At 38.1% G+C, this 12,649-nt stretch overlaps 1 protein-coding gene across 5 annotated transcripts in view; it reads left to right on the top strand.

Annotated features, from left to right (window-relative positions):
• Positions 1 to 8,152: 8,152 nt before the first annotated feature.
• Positions 8,153 to 12,649, top strand: part of LOC103715340 (ubiquitin receptor RAD23d-like) — a 33,727-nt gene continuing 29,230 nt past the window's right edge. For all 5 annotated transcript variants that reach the window (XM_008802931.3, XM_039129347.1, XM_008802932.3 and 2 more), the window contains exons 1-2: positions 8,153 to 8,313; positions 11,934 to 12,095. In XM_008802931.3, the coding sequence (XP_008801153.1) occupies positions 8,248 to 8,313; positions 11,934 to 12,095 (228 nt within the window). In that variant the 5' untranslated portion in view covers positions 8,153 to 8,247. The remainder of the gene's footprint in view (positions 8,314 to 11,933; positions 12,096 to 12,649) is intronic.

A 12,649-nucleotide genomic window follows, 5' to 3' on the forward strand; every position in this document is an offset into this window, starting at 1 on the left:
AACATGGATTATTATAGAAACTCATTGGTTATTTAATAGTTTTCGTTATATGTACAAATAATTGTATGTAACCTAAACGAGGGACACCCTTTTAGCAATCAATGAACTCATTCTATCTTTAAATTATCTTTGCTTTATCATTATGTGTAGATTTTTGTTTTTAGTTTTTCAGTACGTAGGACTCTAATTTACTAGTTAGAATAGGAGCAAAGTACTTTGGTTGTAGACCCACCACACCCTATCTTACCCTATCCTTCTTTTGAATGGGCAGTATGACAGTAGTGAAAATTTTTGAAGGCCAAGACCCATGCTACTCTCATGATCATCCAATTTTCGATTAATCCAACATTGGTGACATGCCAGTGCATATACCATAATCTAAGCTATGAGATTTGTCACATCTCTTTGACAGTTAACAAGCTTTCTAGCATGATTGTCTCCTTCCCCTAATGGTCGAAGAGAGATATAATGCTAACAAGTTCTTTTGGCATGCTTGCTTGGATAGTTATGTAGCTACCATCATGCCACCAAGAAAGAATATTGATGTTCCAACAGCCGGAATACCATACAATCTATCTTATCATGCCAAGAAACCTATGTATTCTCAAGTAGGTTGTCTAATTACCTCATTTAGCTTCGTAGAGAGTTGATAACTTCGGTGATCAAGTTGGCTCAACTGCTTTTAGGGAGCGTGGCCATGAAAGTCATACTCCTCAGATAGAGGTCACTTATTCTTCCGCCAATCTCCTTGATGATATGGTCACACAAATTAAGTTTCATATGTATGAGAATCAGCACAACTTGTTGAAAGTTGCTACGTATCAGATGGCTGCAGTGTTAAGGTCGTTCATGGAACAACAAAAAGCTTCCTTCTAAATTAGTCGTGAAATAGGTCGAGTGACTTGTTTCAATTATTATTAGTCGGTATTCTGTGTTGTAGTTCACTTTGGTATACAATGCGGCGAATCTGGTTGATCATGTTTCAGCCCCTCAATCTTTATAATACGGAAGTGTCATACTCTTGAAAAGGTCTGATTTTCAGAAGCTTTTATTCTATGAGAAGGGTAAGGCTGAATTCTATCATGGTGAAATCTTGGGTCCCTAAGATTGGGATGATGAAGAAACTACTTTGAGAGTAAGTGCTCTCGATGGCCAAACCGAGCATGTAGCTCATCATACTGCGGTTCTTGCATGGCTGTTGTTTGAGCCTAGGGTGGGTGCTAGCCATTCTGATCCTCATAATGTTGTTCAAAAAAATGTCGGTGGTGTCTTCTCAATGCCAGTTTTGGCTACAAGAGTGGGTCGTCAAAAATTCCAGGGCATAGCCCATGCCTGCACCAAAGGTCGGGGAGCAACCTTTTCAGTGGATGTCGCCAATGCCATGCCTTACACTAACCTATAGCACCCAATTGTTGCTGGGAGGCAACCTCCTCAATGGGTACCACCATCTCCATCTCAACAACCTATGGCACTGAACTTCTATATCAAGAGGCAACAACAATATAATTAAGTTATCTTCCAAATGTATTGCAACCCACTCTATCAATCAATGCTCGGGCTAGTATTTCCTACTCAACTTGCCAATTATTGAGTAGAGAAAGAGAACTTCCTAAGTGTGGCTTAGTTGGCCGAGATGGTCCAAGTTCATTTATGATGAACTTATCAGCCTATTTAAGGTTGGTGTACTAAAAACATACCTTGATTAGCATGACCAAGCTTAAGAGTTCTCTAGAGGTTATAAGGTCTCGGAATATTTAAGGTTTCTGAAGGATAATAATATATCTCCTATCGAGCACAGTGACCAATTTTCAATCTAGTGCAGCGAAATTGGTGCCAATGATTTGTTGAAGATTCATCTATTTTTGAATTCACTAAATGGATTGTCCTTTACATGGTACGTGCATCTACCTCTGAACTCAATTTTGACAATGCAAGATTTGAAGTTTTAATTTTATGTATAGTTCTATTAAAACTAAGTCCAAAGTATGGTCGCTGATTTGGCAAAACTGGTACAACAACTTGGCGAGTTTGTGGAGCAGTTTATGACCAAATTTAAGAGGGTTCGAAACCATTATTACCTTGGTCGAATATGTGAGAATTGCACAGAATAGCTTGAACCTAGAATTAAGGAAGAAGTTCACTAGGTAGGAGTTTGTAGATATCTTCCAGCTAACCACTCAAGTAGTTAATTATGGGCCATCTTATGGGAGAAGGAACAGAAAAAGACATCCCAATTTTTGAAGTTTCGACCCTAGAGACTGATGATTTTGATCAATGTTGCTTCGATAAAGATGACTGTAACAAAATTTATGGAGCAGAGATTCTCATTGGCAAGTCGTATATCTACAAGGTTTTGAGTAGGCTAATCTTATAGAATCAGGCAATGTCTGGAGAGCTAGTTTCAAAAGGAGATATGAAGTATTCTTTTGATATCATGAAGATTGAACATATTTTTGATTATTTGATTAAGGATCGGCAAATACAACTATCCGAGGGATATAAAATCCTTCCAACTAAAGAGTTACAGGAGAAGATATTTTGTAAATGGCATAACAAATGGAGCAATCACACTGACAACTACATAGTCCTTTGCAATGTCATTTGGAAAGCCATTATGGATGGTAGATTGAAATTTTCAGAGAATGATAAGGCAATCATGCTGGTAGATGGTAATCCTTTCTCCGAAGTGGAGGTGAACGTGGCTTCAACAAACTTGAGATCGTGAGTGGCAAAGAAGCCAAAAGAAGAAGTTCAACAATTCAATGCGAACATATATTGGGCGGACAGAGTATTGGTCAGACACAGGCTCGGTTTCGAGCTTGAATGGAGGCAAAAGTTTGATAACTTGAAGAATAAAGAACTTTTATATTTTGAAACACAATTTTACTGCTATAGTAAAAGAAGATGGGTCAGTTTTTGGTTGGAGGAGTTGGTTCAACAATAAGAGAATTTCTGGCATGGATTCAAGAGACTAGAGACAATAGACTACTGTAAGGCAGGACTATCTTCTAATGATGTGATCATGTGAATACTAGCAATACCAGACTGATCAAGTCTCTAAAAGTTGAAGATAGAGAAAAAATGCTAGTCGAACATCGAAAGATGATGGAGACTTTCATTCATTTAGGGAAGATCAATCTTAAGATTACTGTACTGAATAAAAACGCCCTACCTAAGTTTGAGAGTGACTCTAATAACCTATTAAAGGACACATCTCTTCGGCTATGGGATACCAAAGGTCCAAGATTGAACGTATGGAATTCCAACTATTTTCTTTTTAAACTTCAAGTTTTTTTTTTAGATGGGGGTGGGCGGATCATGGAGAAATTTTTGGGCTTAGAAGAGCCATAATGTCTACATTACAAAATTTTTTGGACTTAGACGGGGCCATGGCCCCTCTATGGTTTGCACAGAAGTTATTTCAAAAATAATTCTATGATTGATTTTAAAGTTGATTCAAGCTTTTCTTTTCTCACAATTTAATTCATTCCAATACTTCTCTTTGCTTGTATTGCTTGCCTTTTTCCTTCTCCTGTTCTTTATTTTTCCAATATACATATAAACTGTTGATTAGATTTAGCAGTTTCTAGCAAATTGGTTGCATGCCTGTTATAATCAACGATTAGTGTTGTATATTAGATAGTACAATACTATATCAGTATATAATCATATCAGTATATATTTATTCTATGCAGTATAAACAATTATATCAGTATATATTTGTTCTATGCACTATAAATATTTTTTATGAAATAGCTGGAAATAGTGGCATTTTTTTTTGGATTTTCATATATGATAAGACAAGAAGATAAAATAGAGACTCTTAGGTAAGAATTTAAAGAAGAGACAAAGGAAAAACGAATCTTTTATGTTTAAGGGAGAGCATAAGAGTTCTAATTATCTCAAAAAAATTGTTCAAGCGGCCAAATCAATTTAAAAGTGATGGAAAATTCAAAATTTTTATAGTATTTTAAGGAATGTTGCTGCACTTTAAGGACTATGGAAGCATACTTTTATTGGAGTTGTGGCTAGAGATGGGCACTGGGCCGGGCCGCCCACGGCACGGCACGGCACGGCACGAAGCGGGCCGTGCCTGGCACGGCCCGCCAGCTACAGTGCCGGGCCGTGCCTGGCACGGCCCCTTTGAGAGGGCCGTGCTGGGCTAGAGGGTCCTGGCCAGGCCGGGGCCGGCACGGCCCGGTCTAGGCCCGCGGGCCAAGCACGGCACGGCCCGCGGGCCGGCACGGCCCGCGGGCCAGCACGGCACGGCCCATAAGGGCCTGGGCCGGGCTGGCACGCGGGCCTGGGGCCGGCTCGGCCCGATAAAAATTAATGCTTCATAAATTTTTTTAATAAATTAATAAATATTGAACACTAAGAATTTATGATTTATGAATATAAAGCCACCTTAATGGTGGGGGGTTTGGCATAGACCCCTACCAGTTTATTAATTTAAATCAAAATGGTACATGAAGGGAGGTTTGGACCTTGGTCTGACCTCTAGAATACAATAAGAAACTAAGAAAGGGCCGAGGTTTGGACCTTGGTCGGACCTCCAGAATACAATAAAAATGTACAATTATAAAAAATTAAGAAATCTTACTAATCATCAGTGATTCAGTGAATCAGTATTCACTCTTCAGTCTTCAGTCTTCAGTCTTCAGTAGTGTTTGTATCATCATCATCAGAGGATGTTGTATTATGTCCACCTTTATCTTGAAGTCTTGCCTCAGCATCCAGCCAATCCTTGAAGCAGAGAAGCATCTCCACCGTTTCGCCCGTCATCCTACTTCTCTTTTCGTCAAGAACACGCCGACCTGCACTAAAAGCGGATTCCGATGCTACCGTGGACATCGGCACAGCTAAAAATCGCGTGCAATTGCAGACATAACAGGATATTGATTTCTAACACTCTTCCACCAAGATAATACATCTAGATTCTCTATTTGATTTTCATCATATGCAGAATGAAGATCATTTCGTAAATAAAATTCTAGTTCACTACTTAAAGATGAAGAAGATGAAGAGGAACTTGAAGCATGTGTGTGTCTTCTCTGTGCAATGAATGAAAAAATAGATGACGAACGAGAACTACTAGAAGGAGAAATAGAGGTTTGTATTTGTGTTCTAAATCCATGATTTTTTTCATCATATATAGCATAAATATCATAAAGAAGTTTTTTTACCTCATCTTTAGCAGATTCAGCATCTTGATTCATATTTTCAGAGTATGCATCAAGTAAAATTAGCACGCCATTTAATTTAACTCTAGGATCAAATACAGCAGCTAAGTTATGCATAGGACATATCCTGTCCCAATACTCATTCCATTTAGATTCCATTAGGTCAATAATAGGCATTAAAACATCATCATATCTATGTTCTGCAAATTTTTGACTAATTATATATGCTTGTTGTAAAAATGAACATGAAGTAGGGTAATAAATACCAGAAAGAACATTGGTAGCATTATAAAAACTAAGCAAAAAATCTTCCAAAATTTTTCCTTTATTCCAATCAGTTTCAGTCAATGTAAATCCTAATCCACGATCATTAATATATGCACTTAATAAATTTTTATATGGGTATGCATCATGTATCATGCTATATGTGGAGTTCCAACGAGTAATTACATCAAGTTTAAATTTTTTAAAACGTTTACCATGATTTATGCATAATTCCTTAAATTCTTGAAGTCTTGATCTAGAAGCATGAATAAAAGAAACTGCATTTCTAATTTTTGAAATCACATCTTGAATCATGCCCATGCCAGCTTGAACAGAAAGATTTAAGATATGACATGCACATCTAATATGCAGTAAATTTCCATCTAATATGGGATGCAATGAGTCTTTTAATAATACAACAGCAGAATTATTATTAGATGCATTATCAAAAGTAATAGACATAATTTTATCATTAATATTATATGAACATGCAGTTTGATAAATTATATTTGAAATTTGTTGCCCAGAATGTGGAAAATCAAAAGCACGAAAAGCAAGAATACGTTTATTTAATTGCCAATCATTATCAATATAATGAGCAGTAATGGCAATAAAACAATTACTACCTACAGATGCTGACCAAATATCAGAAGTTAATGAAATTTTTACATTTAAAGTAGAAAGTGTTTCAATTAAATTTTGTTTCATTGCTAAAAAATTGGTCATAGCTACTCTTCTAAATGTACGCCTACTAGTTCTTTTGTAAGCAGGTTGTAGGTTTAATTGAACATATTCTTCAAAATTAAAAGATTCACATAAACTAAAAGGTAATTCATCCTTAACTATCCATTTTACAAGTGCTTTTCTTTGATTTTCATGATTATATGCAAAATTACCTACAAGTAATCCCCCTTGTATATTAAGGGTACTTTGAGTTTGAGCATGAGAATCATGCATCCTATGACTCTCTTGATGTCTTTTTAAATGCCCTGTTCCCCCACTACTACTACAACTATAAAGTTTGACACATTTTTTACATTTAGCTTTCCAGACTCCCTCAACCATAACTCTATCAAATTCATTCCATACAGTACTAGTCCTCTTACGAGAAGAGGTTTGACCTTCACTCGGTTCACCAGTTCTAGAGGAACTAGGAACAGGGGGTTGGGGATTAGTTTCTTCTCCCTCAGAAACAGGAATGCCAAACTGACTTTCCTCAAAAGATGACATATCTATGATTAATTCAAAAAATAAAAACTAACCGCAAGGAGGAATTGAGTAGAGGGTCGGAGGGCAGAGGCAGAGCCGAGATTCCGAGCTTCCTCTTGTGCTCTCAACAGAAGCGACCTTCTCTTCTCAACAGGAACCTCCTCTTGTGTAGCACTTGAACAAACTAAAAATTAAATTGCTAGAAGAGCACTTTAGAAGAGAGAAATAATAGCAGTAGAGAAGGAGAGAATGAGAGGTTTGGTGTGGTGAGAATGAGGGAGGAATGGGCTATTTATAGAAGTCCAAAAATTTTTTTCCCAAAATACCCCTCAATTCAGCCGTTATTGGACTGTTGGGAGGGGTAAAAGGGTCATTTTCACGAAAATAGCCGTTGGAAACGGCTATTTTCCTCCCCCCTCTCCAGACGGGCCGCGCCTGGCACGGCCCGTCTGGAGCCGTTACGGGCCGTGCCAGGCACGGCCCGTTTGGAGACGTTGCGGGCCGTGCCTGGCACGGCCCGTTTGCGCCCGTTACGGGCCGTGCCTGGCACGGCCCGTGGCGTGCCGTGCCCGGCCCGGCCCACCAATAGAGGGGCCTGGGGCCGGCCGGGCTGGCCTTCCGTGCTGGACGGGCCGTGCCAGGCACGGCCCGCTTCATAAGCGGGCCGTGCCAGGCACGGCCCGTTTAGTCTTTGGGCCCGGGGGGCCTGGGCCGGGCCGGCCCGGCACGGCCCGTTGCCCATCTCTGGTTGTGGCAGAGCAGGGTTGGAAACTGGGGAGAGTAGAGTCGTTTGTAGAATTAAGGTCAATGATAAATTTAGCTCTATCCTCACTGTAGTTTACTTTTTAAGTTTAACTTAAACAAAATTTATGGAATGTGACCTTTAGAACCTTCTCATCTTAATGCCAATGTGGGAGAAAGGGAAGTTATTTGGCTAAATAGGATAAGAATTTTTTGACTAATTTTTTTGAAAACATTCATTGTAGAACAAATTACTAATAGTTGTTTATATTTACTTTCCAATTAAAATATGTCATCCATTGTCAATGATTTTCTTTTTTTAATCAATCTCATCTTCAGTCCTCTATTTCTGAATGATGCATGTATTGGAATTCTTGGGTTCTTGCTTTTTTCAGGGAAAGAGAGACCTTGTGCTTCTCATCCAGGATTCCTCTCCCTCACATTTCCTTTCCACCTCAATCCTACAAAATTGCATGCTGCACGCCGCTTGGAAGTGTTAGCACGCAGTGCACCACCCACAGAAAGTCACCATAAAAAGGCCCCACGTATACAAAAACACCAAAAGAGTCACGAATACTGGTTACGTGTCAACCAAGGGATTGACTCAACAAGCTGTATCTTGGTTATAATACACAGGAGCAACGTGTCAACCACTGAGACGGACATATCAGGGGGAACGAAACAATCATGACACCGACTACACCAATTATCACTATTTTCTCATACTTTAATACTATATATATATATATATATAAAATAAAATACGTATTTGTTCCGTTCTCGGCCGTCTTGCTCTCGCCCTCGAACAGAGAAGAGAGAGATAGAAGCGGTTGCGTCGGCGGAAGACGAGATGAAGGTCTTCGTGAAGACTCTCAAGGGCACCCACTTCGAGATCGAAGTCAAGCCCGAAGACACTGTAATCCATCCTCTGTTCTTAGTTCGATGGTTCCCATAGAATCGCTTGCTCTCGCTGTTTATAGTACTCTTTTTTCCCCTCAATTTATAATTCTTTGAGGTCTTGCTGATGTTAGTATGATACGATTTAAGCAGTGTTCTTTTGTTTGGTTGGCTGTGGAATAGATTGATTTAACAAACTGTTCTATGAGTTTGATAATATATTTGGGGGAATTAAGTGGTTTTTTTTGCTGGATGCTTAATTGGGATGGAATTCCGAGTCCTAGGGTTTAAGAGGGAGTCCTCTAATTGGAGAAAGTTTGCTGTATATTTGTTTTTACCGTTTTTCTGGACAAGTTTAGGGCACAAGTCTGTGAGGAATTGTTGATTGATTTAGTTATTTGTAGGTCTCATCGGCAAATAATTAAGTATGATTTTTAAGAGAGATTTTTAATGATTGCAGATGTTGGGAATGTTGCGGGTAACATATGTACATTAGGCTTCACTATAGATTGGTAGATAATTGTGTGTTTTTTTTGGAAGTTTGAAGAAGGAAAAAATAAAAGAACGAAGTGTTCCTAGGAGAAAAATCTGCATTTTTCTGGTTGTTTAGTTTAGCATATTTGGAAAACTCATTTCAATATATTTTTAGTTTCAGACCATGAGATTTCTACCGGGATTTGCATATTCCTGAAGGAGTTGTACATTTCTGTACTGATTTAGAAAGCGTGGAGAATTATCCTTGTTGCTAACAAACCTGTGTGGTGGATTTTTAATGGAGATTGGCTGGATCATGCTGACGTACTAACTCTTAATAGCTTTGAGGTTTGGGGGGTTAGAGAAGGAAGTTCTGTGTGGCTTAAAATGGAAGGCATTATCACTGGGGAATAAGACAAGACGATATTCGATCAATATGCTTGACTAGGAAAAGAGAACATATGCTTTTTTTGGACCCTAAAAGATGCCCTTTATACCAACAAGGTGAAAAATTGTACAGAACTTAGGCCATTATTTGAGGAAATTGTTTTATGACAGTGGATTTCTATTTGATTTTACTTTCCCTCCTGCTGTATTGGATGGAATTCCGAATTTTAGGGTTCAATATGGAGTAATGTAGTGTCTGAATTCTTCTTTCTTTTTTTGTTTAGACTACTTCCATGTTCTACTGTAGGGTGCAAGTGTGCTTCGAATCATTTTTTAAGGATGGTTGAGTTAGAACTTCGATCAGGTAAAATTATTGCACATTGGATGAATTTGGAGCACAATGTGATATGTCTGCATTGTAGTTGTAGTTATGAATGTGCATTGGAGATTCATTCGTTGGAGTTCAAGTATTTGTGAAGGAGTTCTTTTGGTTTATTTATGATATGGAGAGTGGGTATAATCATCCATATCGTATTTTGGATGTAACAGGAAGGATTTTAATGGAGATAGATTAGATCAAAGTCATCTTGTCCATTAATCTATTATTGGTTTGCTGATTTGGAGGAAGGATGCTGAATTATCAAATATCACTTGTAGCCTAGAGGATGGAAAGGTAGTGTAGAAGAAATTTTGATAAAAGTTGATGACATTATCAGCTGGAAATAAAGCAAGCATGCAAATCCAAGTTTAGGGGAAAAGAGAATATGCTATTTTTTCACCTATAAAAATATACCCTATTCTGAGTAACCAAATATACCCTAAATGCTTTATACAAATCAGATGAAGTGAGTGGGTTAAAACCTTGCTGCTTTATGAAGAGGTCGAAGGAAAGGTCCAACATTGATGTCTTTGAATAACATTGCAGAGATGAGAAAGGGGTTAAAATGAAGAAACAGTTGATACTTAGATATTTTAATGATGATGTCTAGGCACCAAATATATTCTTTTCACAATCTATGTTGTTTGAATTCTTCTACTGATTGTGTTCTATATATGACAACTTTTAGCATTTCTATGGAAAGTTAAAAACCAAGGTTCGCTGTTTCGGTACTGGATCCCGTACTGGTATACACTAGCACTGTGTTGGTACGGTATGGTATGTAATTTTTTCGGTATACCAAGTATCGGTACGCCTTCCGTACTATATACATGTACCGAAATGGTACTATACGGTAAGCTCCGTACCGTCCGATTTTGGCTGGTATGGCAAACCATGATAAAAACTAAGCAATGTAATGATCTTAATCTCATTGGTACAATCGGTTTAAGAAGTGTTAAGAGAGGTAAAGGAATTGTTACTTGAATCCCTAACGTATCCTCCAGTAGCAGAGCCAGTATTGATAGGACTTGAGGAACCATATCACTAAACATCCTTAAGAGATGGTTGTCACTCAACAAAGTTGTTGACCTGGATTGATGCAAGAATCCATGTAACTTTTTCTCTTCAACCATAGCTTTCTGGCCTCAAGTGAATCAACCTTATGATTAGAATTTTTGTAGTAAGTCAAGAGCAAAGGATGGTCTCAGATTTCAAGGAATAAAAGTTGGGATAATTATTTTCACAAAGAAAGAGTTTTTTCAACTTTTCATGGGAATCAAGACTTGTAGGCAAAGACTAACATCTGGAAATTTTTGGTATGGAGTATACTTGGATCATTATACTTAAGTGATTAAAGTTTGTCAGGATTTGGAAGAACTGTGGATAAAGCAGGAACTATGCTGTTGTAATTCAAGCCATTGAGTTTCGTTGCTGACACAGGGGATGCGAATATTTTTTAATATGCATTCCCTGCTTTGTCGTAAATATATATTTCAAGTGTATAATAATGAAAGTGTAGAAAATATATGTCTGACTGGTTTCTGCAGCAAGTTAATTAAGCCTCATACGTTTAATCTATATGATAGTTGAATATGCAACTTGTAAATGTGGTTCGTTTATCTAAGTTCTTTATTTTTCTTAAAAAATTAAACTATATAAGTTTACTAAATTTTTCATTATATTTGTAAAAAGAATTTACTATTTTTTGAGTAACATAATTGTCCTGCAGTCTGAGACTTTAAGGAAGAAATTTTTAATTCAACCACCACTTTTGAAATTTCCTCCCCTTAAATTATGTGAGCCTCTACCTTTTTCCTGTGTTTTGCATGTTCATCAGATATCCTTGATACTAGATTGGTTGTGTTTTTAGCATTCTCTTTAACATTGTATCTTCAAATTCTTGAATGTTACAATGATAGGACATTTGATATCATGGTCTGCCGTACCGGTCGGTACGGATCGGTGCCGGCCAGTACATACCAGTACCGGATCCTACCGGTACGGTACAGCTACATATTTCGGTACCGAACCGTACCGACCGGTACCGACGCGTACCGACCGGTACCGACGCGTACCGACCGGTACCGACGCGTACCGATCCGGTACCGACGCGTACCGATCCGGTACCGACGCGTACCGATCCGGTACCGACCCAAACCGACCAGTCCGTACCGGCTCCAAATTTTTTTTGGCTTTTAGCCCCATCGGTACTGTACCGGTTCGGCTCGGTTTGATTCGGTACCGTACCGGTACCGATGCCTACCGGTACGTTGGTACAGTCGGTACCGCGTACGTTGCTTGATATAGTAAGTAATCTTGGTTCAATTTGTTTGTAGTGGTACTTTATTACAGGTACTTTGGAAAAAATGCCAACTTATATGTTATTGTTTGTCATGCAGGTTGCTGAAGTTAAAAGAATTATTGAGAGTGCTCAAGGGCAGAGTGTTTACCCGGCTGAACAGCAGATGCTCATACATCAAGGGAAAATTCTGAAGGATGATTCAACATTGAATGATAATAAAGTTTCTGAAAATAGTTTCATAGTTATAATGTTGAGTAAGGTACATTTCTGTGGTCTAGGAGTACTTTCTAATGCTGTGAAGTTCGTGTATGAAATTTTAGATATTTGTTACAAAGTTGTTATATTGTTATGCAAACTGTCATTAATTCTTGTGATTATTCTTGCTTGTTAGATAATTTTTAACTTAATTCAGCAATTCTTTGAATGGTTTGAGCTGCAAACTCTACTTATTCATATATGTGGGGAAATCTTGAAACTTCTTGACCTCTTAGATGATGCATATTATATTTGGGCATTTCTATGCTTCTTTTGAGGTACGTACTACCTGGACCATCTAGTTATGAGGAAGTACATACCTATCTTTGATGCTTTTCACAGAATATGGATGTAGAATGATGCCAATGTGGAATATTACAGAGGAAGTCGTTTAAAGTGTTAATCCTAACACCACCAAAGTTGTTTATTTTTTCTTTTGAATCCAAATTTGGATGATCTTGTCAGCAGTTCTCTTCGTAGATGTGCTCTTAGGTGCATTTCTTCCCATCTAATACATAATCCAGTTAAGGCTTTGCTTATTTATCTGAAAGGTTTGCA

The sequence above is a fragment of the Phoenix dactylifera genome, chromosome 8 (assembly GCF_009389715.1).
Source record: "Phoenix dactylifera cultivar Barhee BC4 chromosome 8, palm_55x_up_171113_PBpolish2nd_filt_p, whole genome shotgun sequence".
Taxonomy (NCBI): domain Eukaryota; kingdom Viridiplantae; phylum Streptophyta; class Magnoliopsida; order Arecales; family Arecaceae; genus Phoenix; species Phoenix dactylifera.